Source organism: Vipera berus, assembly GCF_964194415.1.
Source record: "Vipera berus genome assembly, chromosome: 1".
NCBI lineage: Eukaryota > Metazoa > Chordata > Lepidosauria > Squamata > Viperidae > Vipera > Vipera berus.
The window spans coordinates 191227329-191249020 of record NC_138202.1 but is presented as its reverse complement, the minus strand read 5'-3'; the positions used below and the strand labels follow the sequence as shown (position 1 = coordinate 191249020).

General features: G+C 37.9%; 1 protein-coding gene across 1 annotated transcript in view; it reads left to right on the top strand.

Moving 5' to 3' along the window:
• The window catches only part of KPNA3 (karyopherin subunit alpha 3), a 41174-nt gene that overhangs the window by 3446 nt on the left and 16036 nt on the right, over nt 1–21692 (top strand). The window contains exons 2-7 of the mRNA XM_081313192.1: nt 7393–7437; nt 11604–11693; nt 12855–12884; nt 12970–13022; nt 13115–13210; nt 16590–16675. Of these exons, the coding sequence (XP_081169318.1) occupies nt 7393–7437; nt 11604–11693; nt 12855–12884; nt 12970–13022; nt 13115–13210; nt 16590–16675 (400 nt within the window). The remainder of the gene's footprint in view (nt 1–7392; nt 7438–11603; nt 11694–12854; nt 12885–12969; nt 13023–13114; nt 13211–16589; nt 16676–21692) is intronic.

Below are 21692 nucleotides of genomic sequence, written 5' to 3'. Positions count from 1 at the left end.
GAGAATAGAGCACAGTTGGTATATTTCCAAGCAGGAGTTGCTTGTCCAGGAAGATCTCATAGTTGCAATCTTGAATTGGAAATTACAACCCCATCCAAGACCAATGATAAAAATATCCCCACCTCAGGGAGATCAAACAGCCATAGCTACAGTCTTGTCAGAATTGAGCCAGTCTATTCTTCCCCGTTTAGATCTGCACAGCCTGCAGATACTGGGTCAGTACATTGACAGCTTCATCTCTGCAAATGTGAGTCCTAATGATGTATGTAAAGGGAATGAAATGAAAAAAAATGAATGAAAAAACTCCTAAATGTGTAGTCGTCATTTCATTTGTTTCATAAAGAAGGTTATCCAACATGTGATGTACCATTGTGAAAAAGTAGTCACCTTTTTAGTGCAGTTAAAGAGATAACCAATCCTAGCTGGGTCAATATTTCATTACTGTAAACAATCAGAACTGATTTTGATCAGTCCTGCCCAATCTTTGGTTTCCCTCATCACAGTAAAGTTTACACTGCAGCGTGCCTATTCAGAAGGAATCTTTGAAAACCTCAATAAAATAGTCGTTGATACATAAGACACCAGGAAACGAGTCTCACCTTAGGCATGAAAGCCAACTGGGTGACTTTGAGCCAGTCACTCTCTCTCAGCCCAACCAAACTCACAAGGTTGCTGTTGGGAAAATAGGAGGAAGGACTAGTATGTTTGTTTGCTGCCTTGAGTTACTTATAAAAGTAATAAAGGCAAAATTTTAAAAATATCTAATAAGAAAAATATGAAAATATTGGCCTTCTCCCATTTGTCCTTTGTGCTTGGCCTCTGGATCTTTCATTTAACTTCCATACTTAAAATGACTGATTTATTGTCTAGGAATGTGTCCAGTTAAACTTGTCATCCTCATCAGCATATTTTAATTACAATACATTTCTTTGAGTGTTATCATTTAATATAGTTCATTGGCTACATGCACCCTATATACAAGTTTTAACAAACTTAGCAAACTCCTGAAGTTTAGTAAATGTGTTTTCGTTACTTTGGACTTCTGATAATAGTATGTTATTTGGCTCTATTTTATCAATAATGTTCTTAATTTTTATTTTTAGACTCCATTTTACTTATTCTGTTTCTCTTATACACATATGATGGAATACTTCTTTTATTTAATATCTTGTCTGTTTCTGACCCCAGGGCTGTGATAAATAAATTTGAAAATGGCATGTTTCAGAAGAGAGGAGAAAATCTGAAGCAAATATAATTCATTATTACCATATTGCAAGTTGGAAGATCCTATCACTTGAAAAATAAATGGATTATGATAGTTATGAACTGCAGCTTAAGTTCTGCAGTATTGCTGCATTTTTGTGAATATGCTGTATAGGTGCATGTGTAGGTGTGCATGTGTGTGTGTGTGTGTGTATACACACACGTATACATGTACATATACATATACATGTACATATACGTATACATGTACATATACAAGCTGAAATTACAGTTTACAACATTTTCCAGTAGCCTCCCTTCCTTATGTCTGATAGATGGGTTAGGCTGAATACTAACCAGCTTAATATTTTGGAACTGAAATCATAAAACATCTTGAGAGTACCAGTTTCGAGAACGCTGGCCCATTTATTTCCACATTGTGAATTAGGCTGAGAAAATAGTACATAATAATTTCCCAGTATAGTTTATTAATGCACCTCTATTGCTAACATTGTTAATCATGAGATGGGTCTGAAGCAGTTTTAGTAGCAAATCTATCTTACTTCAGGGTACTTAAATTTCTTCTTTAGACTTCCTGCATCAGATTCAGGACTTACTTGCATGCAGAAGGGTTATGCTCCATTAATTATATACAGACTGATTACACTCTTGAATGTTCAGAAATAATAACAATAGATATATCCTCATGAAGTAAGACATGTTAAAGCAGAGATTTAGATCCCAATATTTTTGATCCTGACATTTGGTTTTTTGGCTCTTGAAACCTAACCTCAGTTATTACAATAGCAGTGACAAAAATTGTTTTGTATAACACCAAATTGATACAACCTTCCTATTCACAAGATAGAGAGATCAGCAGGTGTGCAGCATCCCTGAAGTTTGCATCTGTACCCTCCCCGCCAAAAATATTATGTAAATCTGTATTCTACTGTGGCTTAACGCATTCAAATTGAGTGCATTCAGCCCCAATAAAATACAGAACAACAGAGCATAAGAACCTATACCATTCCGGACAAATGGTTTGCCAATCTCTTCTTAAAAACCTCCAGTGATGGAGCACCACCTTCTGGTGGCAAGCTGTTCCACTGATTAATTGTTCTCATGATAGGAAATTTCTCCTTAATTCTGGGTTGGATCTCTGTTTGTTAAGCTTTCATCCATTACTTCTTGTCTTGTTCTCAGATGCTTTGAAGAATAGTTTGACCCCTTTCCTCTCTGTGATAGTCCTTCAGATATTGGAAGACTGCTGTCCTGTTACCTACATTCTTTCTCTTCATTAGACTAGACATTCCCAGTTGCCACAACTTCACCATACGGTTTAGCATCCAGCCCCCTTAGCATCTGGCCCCAGAATCCTCTTTGTTCTTCTTCTCTGCACTCTTTCCAAAGTCTCAGCATCTTTTTTGTATCATGACCAAAACTGGACTTAGTATAAGCACTAGACTGAATATACAGAACTTGACTAATTGACTCAAAAGAGGACTCCCTTTGTTGTAAAACATGTATACAAGTGATAATACAATAAATATTGTAACATTTCACAAGAACTGTTCGCTTTTTCATAAAATTAAGTTTACACCATTTGTGACTAATTCAAGATCGAAGTAAACATTTGGCTAGCTATACTAAAGTAATATAACCACTCATTGCTGTGAGTAGCAGTCTTTATTTTGTTTAAATTCAAAGAGGAAAATAACACCAAATTCACTGGACCTCTTGCCATAGAAGAGTTTTAGGATAACTCAAGAAAAGCAGAGCGTGTCCAGTTATCACAAAGTGCTGACTTTTTTGAGGGTGGAGGGGAATAAATGAAATTGCAATACCATATTCTATAGAAGAGCACATTTACATTGCAACATGCTGAGCTAGTGCCTAGTATTGGCTTTTGTGACAGTGAATTTTGTAGATTAATTATGTGTTGCTTGAAGAATTACATCTTCTTGTCAATCTGGAACGTGATGTCATATAGATCTTATTTAATTCTAGTATTGCAGGATGCAGAAGCCCCTTCAAAATGCCGTTATATAAAATAGCACTAATGAAATGCATGCATATTTCTCTTTAGTTATCTTTGTAAGACAATCCCAAATATATTACCTTGATCTCTAGGTACTTTAATGGTTTATTGAAGTTGTAGCCTAATATTAATACTTTTTTAACAAAATAAAAATGTTCTCACACCAGTTAACAATCTATATCAAAATAAATACAGAACAAGTGGCATTGGAAAATTCATAGCAGATTATTTACAAATTACAACATCTATAAAAGTGATCATTGAAGGAATTACTGGCAAAACAAGTCCTCCATAGTAAAGCTAGAAGGAGCCATTTAAATTCAATCTAAGAATCCAAACTAGAGCGTCATTTCTAAGTAATTGTTGGCTCCACTATCAAGCTGTTTTTGTTTTTAGGAATTTTTTTCTGATATTCACCTGGAACCATCTTTCCTGTTAACTGAAGTTCATTATTCTATACTCTAAGACAGTAGAAATAGGTCTTGGTTGCCATCTATGTGACATTTCTTAATACTTGGAAGATCGCTGTTGTATGCCTTTTCTATGCTAAACATAATCCAGTTCCTTTATCCAATTCCTTTATACCTGTTCCAGTTTGTTTAAATTAAAATATGATGTGTATACATGTTTCAAAGTGATTGTGCATTCCAAAGTGCATTAGAATGTTCAGGAATATGAAAACAGCACATCTTTAAAGGAGCCATAGAATTAATGTGATTCATTAAAACAGCAGCAAGCATGAAAAAGATGTGGCTTATTTAAAGAGCTCCTGCATAATAAGTGTTCAGTGCGTGTTCCTAAGCCAGGGGTCTTCAAACTTGGCTCTTTTCTGACTTGTGGACTTCAACTCCCAGAATTCCTCAGCCAGGCATGCTGGCTGAGGAATTCTGGGAGTTGAAGTCCACAAGTCAGAAAAGAGCCAAGCTTGAAGACCCCTGTCCTAAGCACTTACTGTCAATAGTTTATATTGAATCCTGTGGGACTGGAGACAAAAACCTTGAAGAACTTCAAATAATTTTTTTGTACTGTAAAAGAAAATGTGAGTAGCTGTATGAAGTCTATTAAATCTCCCCAATGAAAATTAAGAAAAAATATTGATTCAAAAAAAGTAATTGTCTTGTGTATATAATGCTTGCTCAGAGTACAAGATGTCTTAGTAGTACATGAAAAGAGATACTGTTTCAACAGATACAAGGATATCTGGTAGAATGAGGACGATGACAGGTATACAGCAACTATAGTGTACTTCAAGGAAGAAGCATAGCAATAGAAAGGGAGATGGAATGTTGAAAGCATTTGGATTAAAATACAAGTGCAGATAGTACTTGTAATTGAGCTCGGCAATTATGTTCATGACAGTCGTAAAACAGATGTGATTGGACTAGTTTTTACCTTTTTGGGGGGATCATTAATTGAACTTCATGGTTGTTAAGTGAACCCAGGTTTTGCCAGAAAGAGAAGTATACACCAGTTTCTGGCAAAACCATCTTAAATCAAGGCCATGTGACTGTGGGGTGCTGTAAACAGCCATAATTACAGGATGATTGCCGAGTTCCCCAAAGTGTAGTCAAACAACAGCCAGAGGCATCCAACAGCAGAACTTCAAAACTGAGTTGTAAGAGCTTTTTTTGGGGGGGGGGGTCTGTCATAACTTTGAATGTTTGTTAAGTCAAAGACTATCTGTATATGGTATCTATTACCCATCCCTCAATCAAGAAGAATATGTTGATGTTTTCCAAAATCACAGATTTTAATCTGATGATTTTTGGAAGAAAATTTTCAGGCATTTGGCAAGTGGCTTGCATTTATGACTGACTGCAGCATTCCAAAGTCACATGATCATGTCTTACGTTTTTTGCCAGTTTCTCACAAAAATAGCAATTCAGGAGAATGTATTCATGTAACAACCACATGGTTCACTTAATGACAATGGTGACTTGCTTTCTGGCCATTGTAAAAATGGTTATACAATTGTATCAGGTCTTATAGTGAGCCACTTAACAACTGCAATGATTATGACCTAAAGTCTGGGCTCATATGTCATTGATAAGTGAGGACAACCGGTATTATAAAATAAGTTAAATAGTGACTGAGAATTCCAGAGGTAACATAAGACAGTAATAATATATACATTGCCAGTTTTTTTTAAAAAAAAAATGATACTTTGTCATATCTGTATAGTCAGAATAATGGCTTATTTTTCATTACTGAACTGGAGCATGCTGGCAACAAGAATTTAGTCTGTTTTACAAGTGAATAGAAGAAGGAATAGAATGCATTCATGGTCAGCAGGAATCTCAGAATTACACACAAATATTGTATCCGAATTACACTCCCATAATTTTGTTTGCTTCCCATTGTGTAGGTATATTTTTATGTTGTTTCCTGTAGTTGTAAATATAATACAGATCTCAACTTAAAGTTGCACTGCCAAAATGAGTGTTTAAAATACAGGCTGCTGTTTCCATCAGGTTTTGTGCAGTAAGTACATGTCATTGCTTGAGTAGCTTTGTACTTCTTTTCTCAAAACAGTTCTTTATCTTTGTTAGGCAGTCAGGTCTGCGTGTATTGTTGGTTCTTTGTCAGAACAATTTTTCTAAGGTGTTTCTGGAGAGAGAAATATAGGTAGTTTTTGTCTTATGACCACAATTGGGACCAGAATCTTTGTCATTCAGCAAAGCAGTTGCTAAGTGAGACACCCACATGACTGCTTAGCTCAACAACCTCAATTCCAGCACTCCTGATTATGGTTGTTCAGCCGTCTCCTGGGTCTTAAGTGGAAGGAATGAAAGAGTTGCCTGCCAGGTTCAGCTCCATGTACAGAAGAGAATTCGGCTATAGGGCTGCAGGCATGGAGGTCAGATCTTGGGATCTGACTGCTGTTTCTGTAGCTCGGTGGGCAGCTCATTTGCTCTTAAAGGGCTCCTTGTGAGGAAGGAGAATCTCATTCAACTTGAGAACTGAGATTACCTCCTGGCTGAAATTTCCTTCCTCCTTGTTGCTCTCAAAGAGACGCCTGTCTTGACAGAATTTCACTTGTGTGGTAGGTAACAACAGTTTGCTGTCTTCCTTGCTGACTTCCCTGTTGAATTTCTGGGGAAGCCGATTGGGAAGATTGCCAATAGTAATCACACAATTGCAAATGGCTTGGCAGCTGGTCATAAGTGAGAACAGGTTGCCAAGTACTCAGCTCACCTGAGTGTGACTATGGGGGTTGTGGTGCAATGTTTTGCGATGGCCAGGAGTGCTTTATAGGCTGTAAAGCACCCATTCCATGGCTGTCATAATTTTGGATCATTATTAAACAAGCAGAAGTTCAAGGAGTATCTTTATAGAATAGAGCAGGAGTTTTGAAACTTCCAGAGTGCAGAATCTGTTGTTAAAAGAACCATGGAACCCACAATCAAGAAGGAAAACTCTGCTGATTGAAAATTGGCTATCTTTGAGTGAACCTTTTTGAGGGGGAGGGCTTAGTTCTCATGGAATCTTATCAGGTTCTTGGTATACCTTAGAGTCCCATGAAACAGAGTGGAGGATCTGCACTTTAAATGATTTTCCATTCCACCACTCAAGAAAATCAACAGACCTATAGCATGTAGTTTCATAATGTGTAATGTAATTGTGAATGTTCTAACGTTTCCAAAGGATTAAATTGAGTAATCCATATCTTATGAGTCTGAAGGATTATGTCAGATATTGGCCTTATGGAAGTTAATACACACAGAGCTGCTTCTGAGAGCTGTTGGACAGTGAATAGCCATCATCATGCCTGTTGTATTATGGTACATTTGTGCTTTATCTTGATTTTAGTTTTTTTTAAGTGTTCATGTTTTTTGATATAAATCACTAGGAGACATTTTCTCTATCTGGTGGGGGGGGTTTTCTGTGCAATAGTGTCCAATTCTCAGAGACTGCCTGCTTGGCAAGATTTTTGGAAGTGATTTCCATACTTTCTAGGGCTATGAGAGAGGGGCTGGCCCAAGGTCACGCAAGCAGGCTTTGTGCCAAGGTAGGAATAGAACTCAGTCTCAAGTTTTCTAGCCTGATGCCTTAATCACTACATCAAACTGGCTCCCACCTGGTGGTTTACAAATATAACAAACATACAAATGCATTTAATTTCTGTATTTCATGTTAGTTTTCTTTTCCAGACCATGCGAAGACATAGAAATGAAGTGACAATTGAACTTAGAAAAGTAAGTATATAATAATTTCTACACTGAGTGCATTTTCATGTTATGTTAAATCAGGGGTCCCCAACCCCCGGTCCATGGACCGGTACCGGTCTGTGGCATGCCAGCAACCGGCCTGCATAAACAAGCAAAGCCCCATCTGCAGGATGCAGGCAGCACACAAAACCACGCACCCTCCGGTCCACGGAAAAATCTCTCTCCACGGAACTGGTCCCTGGTGCCAAAAGGTTGGGGACCTCTGTGTTAAATCATCATTACATTATAGAAATATCTCACAGATAGTATTGATTTTTCTAATCATGGGTTATTTTCCACTTAGCTAAAGTTGTTCACACAGCTCTTAATATGGGCAGAGCTTTAGCTCATCATTTGAGGTTACTGGAGAAATAGGGCAAGGAAATTCCTTCATATTTATCCCCAGTGGTGCTCAGAATATCAGTAGTGTCTCCTCAAAAAATAGTTTTATTTTCTGTGGGTTTTAATTACAGTTTTTTGAGGAGTCACTATTGGTACATTTAACTGCAGCATTTTTTAACTATATGATAGTGTTGCTGTTTATTCTAATTCTGCTTTTTACTCCCTTCTGTGAGCATTTTATTCCCATGCCTTAGTGGTATCCATAAAGTTACTAATGGGATCGTTGTCCAAAGTTTACCGCACCAATCAGTGATTGTTCTGGTGACTCATGGAATTTGCTTTTTTCAACATTTCTTTTCACACTACCAATATTTCTGCTAGGGAACTGTGAAAATTAGGTTCCTATTGCTTATTGCTTTTCACTAACTCTTTTCAAAACTCTGATCTGAAACACATTATTTCTCTGAAAACATTAATAATCTTATGAATAAAATTTGAACTGCTAACCTGATCTGATGATATAGATGAAGTGTAAGTAGAAACATTTTGTTAAACTAAGGAATTTAATGTCAAGAGTAGAAAAGGATGAGGTATTGTATGAATAATCTGATGATCTGATAATATTTGTGTGAGCACAAAATAAATTAAGGGAGCAAAACTATGAGATAGCAGCCATCTGTAAGTCAAAGCTATAGCTAAGAGAATCAGAAAAACGTAGGCCTAGAATGGCCTTGCTTCCCAATATCAAACAGCTTGTAAGTTCAGTTGGAGTGGAGACAACATGCTTGGTTGGAACTGCATTGTTCTCTAGATTCGTCTTAGAAGCTTTGAGAAAAACTTTGTGCCTGGATTAACCCAGTGAAGCAATGCATGAATTTTATGGTAATGGTAATTTTGGTGGAAGCACTACTGGTAGGGTGGAGGGGAAGGGCTCCTTTCCCTAAATAAGTAAAAGGCAGGGGGGGGGAAATGCTGAGGGAGAATGGGAAAATCGACTTAACAGTTTTGTCAGTTAGTCTGTACTAGCAACCATTAGGCAGAAAAGAAAAGTCAGTTGAAAAAACGGTTAATGAGGTGGGGTTAGAGCAGCTACAATTGTGCTACTTACCTCATTCATAACACCAGATTGGAAAGAAGAAAAGCAACTGCCTTTGTGCTTCTTCATCTCCTTTGTAGCGCTAGGATCAAATAGGGATAGTAGAAGAAAGAGTGTGGTACCCTTTTTTATTTTCTATGCATTGTTAAAATTTGAGATGAGAGAATTATAAAAAATATTAAAGTAGCAATTGGTTTAATTACGCATATATACAGTCCCCACCTCAGCATTTTCAAGGGTTATTTTCTTGCCATTATCTACTACTGCTTGGTTTTTTTTATTTTGAAGTGTACAATTCTGTATAAATGCACTTAGAAGTAAACCCTATTGAACTCAGATACTTATTTCTAAGTAATGTATTTAGAGTTTTGTACAGAAATAGTAAAAAACATGAAGTAGCCAACTGCTGTTTTAAGTAGCAGCTGTTGCTTATGCTCAGTATATTAAAAATATAAGTGTGTTAAAATATGTTTAGAATTAAGTAGAAGAGCAAAACATTCAGAGTACAAACTGTTCAGACACAAAACGGGTGTTTGTAGCCTCGCTAAAACCATTGTAACCCTAGTTAGAATGATTTTGATCTTAGAACAGCCCTGTAAAATCTGTTGGATTATTTCAAGATTGGAACACTTGTGATAAAGGTACAATAGTATTGAATCAGTTCTAGTGAAAGTTGAAATTGTTTATTGGAACTGTGGAATATTTAGTCTTGAAATATAATTGTTTGCATAACTTTACAATAAATGCGAACGTAGCTTAGAAATACTCCTATTTGTAAATTCATTTAAATCTATTATAATCATTTCATTACTGTTTATGAATGTCTAAAGAAGACTTTGTTTTAACTGAATTAGTATCTGCAGATGAAGACCCTTTATTATCTGATAGTAAAGATAAACCTTTGGGTATTTTAGCATCTCAGCAAGGGATAAAAGAGAGGAGTAAATAAGAACCTTATTTCTGATCACTTTGAGTAGTAAGAACTTTTGTACAAGAGTGAGAACTTTTTCCTTCTGTCATTAACTGTTACAGTGACCTAAAATGAAAAAAACCTTTTTATTTTGGTTTATACACATATGTGATGGCTTCCCTGAGGGTGTATGGACTGAAACAGGACACATATGCTTTATGATCTGCAGTTCATTTCATTCAATATATTGCTTGAAATAGTTTTGATAACATTAATTTAGGACTTGACCATTGTTTTCTTTCAGTTATAGTTTTTACATTAATGTAATACAATCTTTTGAGTTCTCTCTCAATTCAGAGCTTCTAATTGAGTACTAAATTGTATTAAATTCAGAAACATCCCAGACTATCTACATTTTTCCTGCCTGCTTGTATGAAAGTACACATAAGGTAATATTTCAAGCATCTGCTAATATAAGTTCTCCTCCAGAATATTTGTAAAGAAATATGCTGCAGACTTACCACTTGGTAAAGCAGCAATGAAGGCTTTGGAAAAGATGCTCAGATATAAGTACGTTCTATACTCTTACCTACAAAAATCAGAACGTACAAATAATGGTATTTCATGTGATACTCAATGAAAGTGAAAGTTGGACATTGAAAATGCAGGATAGGAAGAGTATTGACACTTTTGAACTTTTGTCTTAAAGAAGACTCTTGAGAATATGGTGGACAGTCAAGAAAACAAATCGATCAGGGAACAAATCAACCCAAGAGTTCTCACTTAAGGCACAAAATACTCCAGTTTAGACACATTATGCAAAGATCTGGCTTTCTTGAGAAAATTAATGCTGAGAAAGCTGGAAGGAAAGAGAAGAAGATAACCAGTAGAAAGATGGGTGTACTAAGCCAAAGTTTCCCAGCCTTTCTAGCTTTGCGGACTGGTGGGAGGGGATGGTTCCGTGGGAGCGGCTGTCAAGCACACGCATATGCAGCTCCCTTTGTGTAAGCTTGCCCGCTGCTTGTGCAAGTGGGGATATGCGTACCCGCGAGCTTGCCCACCATTTCTGCAGCCAAGTTGTAAACAGCTCACAGCCCACTAGTGGGCTGCGGCCCAGAGATTGGGGATCCCTGGACTAAGCGACAGTGGGAAAGGGTACACCATTGAAAGACCTGAAGGACAATGTTAATAACAACAACAACAACAACCTTTTTGTCACTTTGAATACACCAATCGGCATACATCAAAATGAAATTTCGTTGCATACAGCTCTCAAAGGGGTCACCAACTCTGATATACACTCCTTGTTTGTGACCAGCTCAAGTTTCAGATTGTCCATTTTAGTCTCTAGGGAGGGAACAATGACAAACAGGACAGATGTAAATGGAGCTCCATGTGGATTAGCCCTCAAATTAGCTTGTATTGCTGCAAGACAACCTTGCTTCCTTTCCTTTTTCTGATGTTGTCTCTTCCACCTTTTCCTTAAAGGGGCCTTGGTCCTTTTCACCCCTGGAGCATAGATTAGGGACAGATTGTCATGGAGAAAATCTATGTATGTTGTTGCTAAGAATTGAAATCACCTTGATGGCACATAATCAATCAATGCACCCATTCACAATATTTATTTATATATTTCACCTTACTTACATAGGTAACTTTTCAGTCATAGATAATCCTTTGTATTTAAAGGATTTATCAGTTACAGAATTTTGCATGACTAATATTAATACATGTAAAGCTTGTTTAAAATTTACTTTGAAGAGTAAATAAACATTAAAAATAATTAAAATTGTTCATTCTTTTCAGAACAAAAGAGATGAACATCTGTTGAAAAAAAGAAACGTGCCCCAAGAAGAAAGTTTAGAAGATTCAGATGTTGATGCTGACTTCAAAGCAGTAAGTTATTTAATTAATGGAAACACTGTTTCTAATTGTCCTTCCTTTACTCTTTCAAACTGGTCTTCCTGGATTTCCTTTTGCTTATTTCAGTTATGTAATTGATCAATCATACAATTATGTTAACATATTAATTTTATTAAATTAATCTCACTGCCTCTTTTCCATGCTGTCCACTGCTTCATAATGTTTAATATATTATACCCCTACGGTCACATTATTATGATTTGGTCATTTGGCAACTAGCTTGTATTTATAGTTGCAGTATCTTGAGGTCACAACTGTAATTTGTGATCTTCCCCAATTGGCTTCTGACAGGCAAAATCAATGTGAGAAATCAGATTCGCTTAATGACTGTGTGATTCACTTAATGATCACATGATTCGCTTAAGGGACCATGGTAAAAATGGTCAAAAAATTGGTTCCGGTTGTGTGATGACTTGCTTAAAAACCACATCTCTTAGCAAGCAAAATTTCAGTCCCAATTTTGTCATAAGTCAAGGGCTATCTATTTTCTACTCCCAGATTTTATCCCCTTTTGACTATTTTTCCCAATATCATAACATTGTTTAGCATTGCTGGCCAATCATGAACCACATTCTCTACAGTTTCTCTCACTGAGAGAAGGAGGATGTAATCTCCCTAGAATAAAGAAAACTTTTTGAAACCTAAGAGAGAGGAAAAAATATGTGGAAGACAAACTAAAGACCACATTGGTAATATTTACTTTTTTTCCCCCCCCATACATTATATATTTAATTTATATTTCTTTTTTGTTAATTTATATTGAAATAGGTTGACAAGATGCCTGCTAGATGTTTTGGACAACCCTCTGAATTCTAACAATTGGCCAAATAAAACTTACAGTGGTTGTCATTCAGAGTGATCAGCAAGGCCACAGCTTGTATGTCTGAGTCTAGATTACACTGTCATTAATACTTACGTTGTATTGAAGCTCTTACTTCTATTTATGTTTCTTTCATTTTGGGTATGATTAATAAGGAAAATGGAAACATTCATTATATAATATTATATAATGCTATAATGTTGATATAATATTTTGATATAACATTATTTTAAAGTTCGTGGGCTGGTTATTCTTTTGAGAGTAGTGAATTCTGATGAAAGTTGGAACTAAACCATTTCTTTCTCTTTTTTAAGCAAAATGTTACACTAGAAACTATATTACAGGTAAGTTGATAACAATTATTATTATTTTCAGCTGGGTTTCTTTTAATATTTAATCTAATTTTTTGAAATCTGTTTGTTGCTGTAGAACGCTACTAGCGATAACCCTATTATCCAGCTGAGTGCTGTTCAAGCTGCAAGGTAGGCATTTATTTTATTTGAAAGACTAAAGTATTGTTCATCTTTTCCTCAGATTATATTTTTTATTGATTGGTTTTGTTTTAATTTTACAGAAAATTATTATCAAGTGATAGAAATCCTCCTATTGATGATTTAATAAAATCTGGAATTTTACCAATATTGGTTAAATGTCTAGAAAGGGATGACAAGTAAGTAGTGCTTTTTTCCTAAATGTTTATAATATAAATTGAAGTTTTTTTCTTGAAAGACTGCCATTAAGAATCCCAAACCTTTACTCTTCCTAATGTATTTTTTATTTTGAACACTTGTCTGTAAATACATTGTAATATTATTTTGCTAGTTTAAACACATCTTAACATTAATAAGCTTCTGGTTATGATGGTTGTTTTTATTTGTTACCTTACACAGTCATTCTACAAATTCTGCACAAATTGTGCTCTTTCAGCACAGTCTACATGTAGTCATCAGTATTCCTTTCTCTGTGTTTTCTTTTTATTCTTGTCACTTTTTGTTTCCTATAATAGATTGCCCTTCTAATTCTAGTAGCTGAAAGTGCTTGCCATTTTGGTGGAAAGCCATTTGCTTTTTGAAAATCCCCCCCCCCCGCCCCTTTGATTTATATCCTTGGGATACTGTTTTTTCCCCCCTCCTCGTTATACTCCTTAGTTAGGACTGTGTTTTTGTGATGGTCTGTTTGACACTCGCAGGGTTGGTTTTGGCATTCTCTACACCTTTCAGTCTTTGAGAATTCAACTTAACTTTCTGGAGAGGAGAGAGGCAGGTTGTAAAATCTCAACCACTTTGACGACTATGGGCCCAGGTAATCATGGCCTAACTTATTTAATAAACAAGAATGCTTCTTCCTAGGTCCCACCATACCACCCTGTTTGATTGATGGTATCTAGAGTATGCCTACTATACTGGATTGTATAGGATTGGCTGAAACCATGGAAGACAGAAAGTCTCTCCAATAACCAGGCCCTATGAAAGACTTTATAAACGATAAGTAGTATTTTGCATCCAGAAGTCTACAGATAACCAGGGCAGCTCATGAAACAGAGGTATTATATGGGCACACTGTGGCATGTCTATAACTGCCCATGATGCTACTTTCTGGACTAGTTATTTTAAAAGACAGCAACTTGCAGGACCTGCAAGGCAGATGGTACCACTTCTCCCAACTAAGCAAGCAGTGCTTCATGGACTCAGTTACATATCACTTTCTTCTCCCCACCTCAGGTGGCCTTCACCAACCAGTAGGGGCAGGGATCTAATAAGTAGGTAGCCAGTTTAATTAGGTTAATGAATGTCACCAAACATGGTTAAGAGGTTCAAGTCCATATCGTGGCAATAAAGAAGCAAAGAAAGCTTACCTCTTGCTTTTATTGTATCTGGATAACCATTCAGCAAGATTGTTTAAAGTGACTTAACTTATTTTAAGAATGAGATGAAACAGACTTAGACTTAATTCTACCAATTTGAATGGTTGTGGATTTGGAAGCTGATTAAATCCAGCTATCATTGACTTGGACAGAGTAACACTACTCTGATGAAATTCTCTGCAACTTTAGGGTCCTTTTGAACAGTTCCTGCTTAAATAGCCGGCAGATGCAAAGGCTTATGCACAAAGAGCCTTGGTGGAGCAGTGGGCTAATGCCTCCTTAAGTAACACCAGCTGCCTGCAATTAGTGCAGGTTCGCATCCCACCAGGCTCAAGGTTGACTCAGCCTTCCATCCTTCCGAGGTAGGTAAAATGAGGACCCAGATTGTTGGGGGCAATTAAGCTGACTTTGTAATAATGCCGCTTGGGGGTGTGTGTGAAGGCCCTAATAAGCAGGCATATACATAGAATGAAGGCTACTGCTAAGCTTGTAAGCCGCCCTGAGTCTTCGGAGAAGGGCGGGATATAAATGGAATTAAAATAAAAATTAAAAAAAATAAAAAATTACATATTGTCAGCTTTTTGTGACCTTTCCTAGTCAGAAGGCCTCAGTCAAGTTACTCATGCTCTTGTCATCTCATCAGCAGATTATTGCAGTGTACTGTTCATGGGGCTGTCTTGAAGATTATCCAGAACCTTCAGCTGGTGCATCATTCAGCAGTCCAAGTACTTATGATGCACTAAAGTTCCCCCATGTAACATCACTACTGTGGGAGCTTCATTGGCTGCCACCTTTTGAATGCAACTTAAGGTACCGGTCATCACTTTGAAAGTCCTACATGCCTCAGGTCCTAGATATTTCCATGACTACCTTCTCCAAATTGAATCTGCCTATCTGATAAGATCTTATTAAAGGTCTCGTCACCATCTTCAGGATTAAGGTTATGTAATGCCTTTATGTAAGATATGTAAGATGTAACCATTTAGAATATTGTTTATAGTTCTTATCGTTACATCTCTAAAAGTATATTATAGGCCAGGATCAGAAGACAAACAACCAAAAGATTTGAAAAGGCTTGAACGCCTCCACTGAAAGACATTTTTCTTTATTACATTTGAGATTGTGCAGTGAGCTGATATGGAATTTGCTATCACATTTTGTGGTGATGGCTTCCTACTTAGGTCATTTTAAATAGGGCTTTAAGCATGGTTCGTATTATATTCTTACATGTAGAGCATAGCGATTAACTTGAAAAACAGCTTCAGCATTGAACTCTTGACTTCACCTGTATGCAGTGAAACAGGGTTGGTAAACTTGAGCTCCCAAAACTTCATGAAATCCTCATACACTTGGTGGTGGTGGTGACTGTTGTCTGGGAGTCCCATACCGCCATAATGACCCAAATAGGCAGCAAGATTATCTTCATTTTGAAATACACGAAAACTTTAGTGCAAACAGAGTAAGCTTAATTTATCTTCAAAAATAACGTCCTCCAAAAGGAGATAAAATTGAGGGGAAACAATGGAAAATCCAAACCCTCCCCATTTTGCATTCTTGCCATGCATTCTTACTTTCTCAAAAAATGTCCCTGGCTTTCACGATTACCCACCCCAGGACAGAAGGTGTTTTGAAATGTAAATCTATTAATCCTCTGGAGTGGGTTACAAAAGTTACTTTTAGAGAAGATAGGATGAACTTATTTGGTATGTACAGGAAAATCACCTTTGTGACAAATAGACTACAACTGTGCAAAATGATCTGTGCACTATACATCAGTGCACAGCTGTGCTAAAGACCATCAAGAATTTTTTGACCCATACTCAAATTATTGAATAGTTCAGATTGGGTCCAAAGTGCTGCAACAGGTTTCACTATTAGAAAACTGTTAGAAAATCCAGGAAATAAAAAGGCAGCTGTCAAACAAAAAATCATGTCAGGAATTTAATATGCATTGATGTTCTGCCAAAATAAACATTTGTGCATTATATTTGTGCTCATAATTTCTGAAATTATCATCAAAATAGGTCAGCTTTTCAGTGATATTGTAAGCACGCATAAGGAATGGATATAGTAAAATTTAATTATAGAGTAGTGAATTAATGCTTTCATAATAACTGAGAACCTCTTTGCTGCATTTTGTAGATATTATTGCTACTATATTGTATTTTTGTCTTTTTATAAACAGTCCTTCCTTACAGTTTGAAGCTGCTTGGGCCTTGACTAACATAGCATCAGGCACTTCTTTACAGACTCAAGCTGTTGTACAGTCTAGTAAGTGTTTTAAATATTTAATATTGAAATGAAATACCTTTTAACAATATAATAAACATATATAATTTCCTCTATGTGCATATATGGCATGTACTGTATATAATTTTTGCATGACATATTGGTTCTGATGGAAAGAAACTTCGGAATTGTGAACTGAACCATTTATGTTTTCGATCCATGTTCCTCCTGGTTAATTAAGGCATCCTGGAAGGTGCCATTTAGTGGGTCCATGGAGTCATTAATACTTCTTTGGGGAATGGGATGCTGCTGCCTGTTTTAAATAATTTCAGATATGATTATGTTAAAGACCTCCATCATTATATACAAGCTTGTCTATATCTTTATACCTCAATTATGGTGTTTCTTTATCTTTGCTCCCATAATGTTTAGATCTGATTGAGAAAACGAATCCTACTCCCAACCATAGCAGTAGTCAGAATGATAGCTAGATAATGAGGCCATTCCTATAAATTAAGGCATATCTCTGATGCTAAGCTAGACATTGATGCCTTGCAGAAATGTTAACTATGAATGACTGATATTATACCAACAGAGAAAATGTAAATACAAATATTAATTAATGTTCTCACAACCTTGAAAGTAGCTCCTAGCTTAGGTGAAACTGAAATATTTTAAATGTGCAATTCCCATCCTCTCCATCTAGTGACAGAAAATGAAAAAATGTATAGTGAGTCAGAAATTATTACTCTAGGAAGGTTGCAAATGTTTATATTATCTTTCAGTCCATTTCAAGGAGAAGGTTTTGGAAAGTATCCTCCATAAATAAGAGTGGGTTTGTCAGGACCCACCCCAAACCACGTCTTAGGAAGACAAAACTCTTGGAGTCAAATCTAGTCCAAAAAGAATCTTTACTATGACATGCTTGGTTGTAGGAATACAAGACAGGACTTAATATTGTCCCACGAACTAAACCTTTATAAAGAGTTCCCGGTTTAACCCCATTTGGTCAGTCCCCCATCATTTACCTCGTATCATCCCTCTTGTGGGAAAAAGGAACTTAGGACCTTTTATGTTTATTGCTCTCTTCCGTGACACAAGCCAGATGCTAGCCCCCCCTTTTGTTTCCCCAGTTCAAAAGGCTTCTCTTTTCCTTTGAAATGCCTAATACCGGTTCAATACACATCCATTCCCTCCTCTTCGGGAGATGGCAGAATCCATGGAATAATGTTTGAAACATACATTTATGAATATGATATAAATGGATTCTGACAGTCCACTCTCCTTAGAAAAAAGATGTGTCCATCTGTAGGGGAAGAAAAAAAAGAAAAAGAAAAAAAATATGTAAATGTTAACTCGGTTTGTTCGGATATTCTGTATGAAATCTCTTAAGCAGCTTTGGTGCTTTAACATGGCGTTTGCTGACCCATTCGTTTTCTGAGGAGGGGAGGTGTTTCCAAGCCACTAAATATTGGCTTGTTCCATGATGTTTCTTGGAATCCAGAATTTCTTTCACCTCAAAATGTTGTTCCCCTTCCACCATGATGGGAGGTGGTGGTGGTGGAATTTTTGTTTGTAGGGGAGATTGTTGTTCTCTCTTTATTAGACTGCAGTGAAAGATTGGGTGTATTCGTCTAAGGTTTTTAGGTAGTCCTAATTCAACTGTTACTGGGTTTATGATTCTTTTAATTGGAAAAGATCCAATGTATTTTGGTCCTAGTTTTTTACAGGGTTGGAGAGACTTAAGGTATTTTGTAGACAAATATACCATCTCTCCCACCTTGAATGGTGTGGGATCGGCTCTTTTCTTGTCTGCCTGTGTCTTGTGTGCTAATCTAGCCTCTGTTAACGCATTTCTGACAATAGGCCAGGTGTATTGTAACTGAGCAATCCATTCCTTTAGTTCTGGAATTACCGGTTCTTTGGGGGTTAGATCAGGTATGGGGTTGAAGCTCTGGCCTGTAGCTACTTGAAAATGAGTGTAACCTGTGCTGGAGTGAACTGCATTGTTATATGCCACTTCTGCAAAAGGCAGTAGGTCCGCCCAGTCCGTCTGTTGGAAACTTATATAACATCTGAAATATTGCTCAAGTACTGCATTAGACCATTCAGATTGGCCATTTCCTTGAGGATGATGACTAGATGTCAGTCCTTGGGTAGTTCCTAACAGGGATAAAAATTCCTTCCAAAATGCTGAGGTAAATTGCACCCCCCTGTCAGATATGATGCCTTGTGGTGCCCCATGCAATCTGTAAATATGCTGTACAAAAAGTTTTGCTAATGCTTTTGCAGTTGGAATTTTTTGGCAAGGTATGAAATGGACTTGCTTAGAGAACAGATCAGTGACAGTCCAGACAACGGTGTTTCCGTTGCTTTCTGGTAGTTCTACGATAAAGTCCATGGCTATTTCTTTCCATGGGGCTGAGGGATTCGCCTCCGGTTGTAACAGTCCTGGCAATTTCCCTTGTAACTTCTTGGCCATTGCACAAATTTGACAACTGCTCACATAGCTTTCTATGTCTTTTTTCATAGATGGCCACCAAAATTGCCTTTTAGTTAAGTGTAATGTTTTTACAAACCCGAAATGTCCTGCTGATTTTGTATCATGGCACAGTTGCATGAAATTGGTCCTCTGGGTGGCAGGTATGTATAACTTCTCACCCACCCAAGGTAACCCATCTTTAATAGTGCACACATGCCTATTTTTCTGGAACCATTCGTCCCCTTCCAAGGACTTTCGGAATTCTAATTCTTGTGCCCTGGTGGTGACTGGTGCTGCCAGTTGTTGTTCCGGTACGAGTGGTTTAAAGTCAGTTACCTGTGTGCTGTTATATTGGGGCATGCAAGATAATGCGTCTGCCAGGAAGTTCTTCCCCCCCCCCCCCCCGGCAAGTGTTTGAGAGTGAAATTGAATCGGTGAAAGTGTTGGGACCAGCGGGCTTGCTTAGGAGTGAGTTTCCTGGGCGTTTTTAGTGCTTCTAAATTTTTGTGGTCAGTCCAGACCTGGAAAGGTATTTTATTTCCTTCCAAAAATTGGTGCCATGTTAATAACGACCACCTTAATGAGAATGCTTCCTTCTCCCATATTGGCCATTGTTGTACAGTTTCTGTAAGTTTCCTGGATGTATATGTGCAAGGTTGCAACGCCCCCTCATCATTTTTTGTAGTAATACGGCTTCGACTCCTACGTTGCTCGCATCTGCCTGTATTGCAAAAGGTTTGTTGGGATCTGGGTGTTTAAGTACAGGTTCAGTAGAAAAGAGTCTCTTTATTTATTTATTTATTTATTTATTTATTTATTTATTTATTTATTTTTGGGACTTATATGCCGCCCTATCTCCCGAAGGACTCAGGGCGGCTAACAACAATAACATATAATAAATACAGAAGTTAAGATAAAATTAAAATTAAAGGCCTCTGTACAATAAATTAAAATTAAAATTAAAATAAATTCAAAATTAGAGTTAAAAATTAAAGACATAATTAAAATCCCTGTCAGTCCAGGTCAGCCAGGTGGAAAAGGAGTGTTTTGAGGCCACGGCGAAAGGACTGGAGATCTTGGGCCATCCGAAGCTCATGGGGGAGCTGGTTCCACAGGGCTGGCGCTCCCACAGAGAAGGCCCTCCCCCTGGGGGTCGCCAGCTGACATTGTCTAGCCGACGGTACCCTGAGGAGGCCTTCTCTGTGTGAGCGTACTGGGCGATGGGAATTTGTTCCTTTAGCCTCTCAAATGCTGCTTGACATTCCATTGACCATTTTAGAGGCTGGCTGGGTTTCACGGAGGACCCCCCCCCTTCGTTTTCAACAAATTTGTGAGGGGCATGGCTATTTGGCCAAATGCGGATATGAATTGGCGGTAGAAATTTGCAAACCCCAGGAAACTTTGCAATTGCTTCCGTGTGCGGGGGGGGGGGGTGCCCACTCTAATACTGCCCTGACCTTCTCAGGGTACATTTCGATGCCCTCTGGAGATATGCGATATCCCAGGTAGTCGATTTTTTCCTGATGGAATTCACACTTCGATAATTTAGCATATAAATGGGCAGCTCGCAACTTTTTCAGGACTGCTCTGACTAGTTTGATATGTTCCTCTTTGGTTTCTGTGAAGATAAGAATGTCATCGAGATAAACCAGGACCCCCTTATATAGGTGCTCTCTTAGCACATCATTAATTAATTGCATAAAGACTGCGGGGGGCCCTTGCAGTCCGAATGGCAATACTTTGAATTGGTAGCACCCCATTGGGCAGTTGAATGCAGTCTTCCATTTGTCTCCTTCCTTAATCCTAATATGGTAGTATGCTTCCCTCAGGTCTAGTTTGGTAAAAATCCTTCCTTTCGATAGGTGGGATAGCATATCCTTCATTAGGGGAAGGGGGTACAGATTACATTCACTAATTGTATTCAGATTATGGTAATCCACACACAAGCGGAAAGAACCATCTTTCTTCTCCCTGAACAGAACCGGGGCGGCCACTTTGGGTTTTGCAGGCTCAATGAATCCTCTTTCTAACTTTTTCTTTATGAATCTTTCCATTTCTGCCATTTCCCTTGGGCTCATGGCATACATCCTGGGTTTTGGGAGTTTTGCTCCGGGTTTGAATTCTATGGTGCAGTCTGTGGGGCGGTGGGGGGGGAAGCTCATCTGCCCTCTCCTCACTGAAAACCTCAGCCAGGTCCCTGTATTCCTCCGGTATCTCTGGTAACCCCTTCTCTTTCCCCACTGCTGCTGTCCCCTCCCTTTGGGTTGGGGGGTGTTTGGGGGTTTTACGTTTTCCTGTTCCCCTTTTGGGAAGTTGAGTTCTGCTGTCCTCCAGTTTATCCTGGGGTTCAGCCATTCCAGTCCTAAAATCATTGGGCATTCCATGCCTGGGGCCACTATAACCGTTATGTCTTCCTCATGAGACCCTAGGGACATGTGGATTGGTAAAGTGGCTAGGGTAGCTGGTCCCCCCCTGCTATAGATCCGTCTAATTGACTGAAGGAGATTGGTTGTTTTAGCCTCCTCACTGGGATGCTGTTTCTCCACCAGTGTTGGGCTGATGAGGCAGCGGATGCAG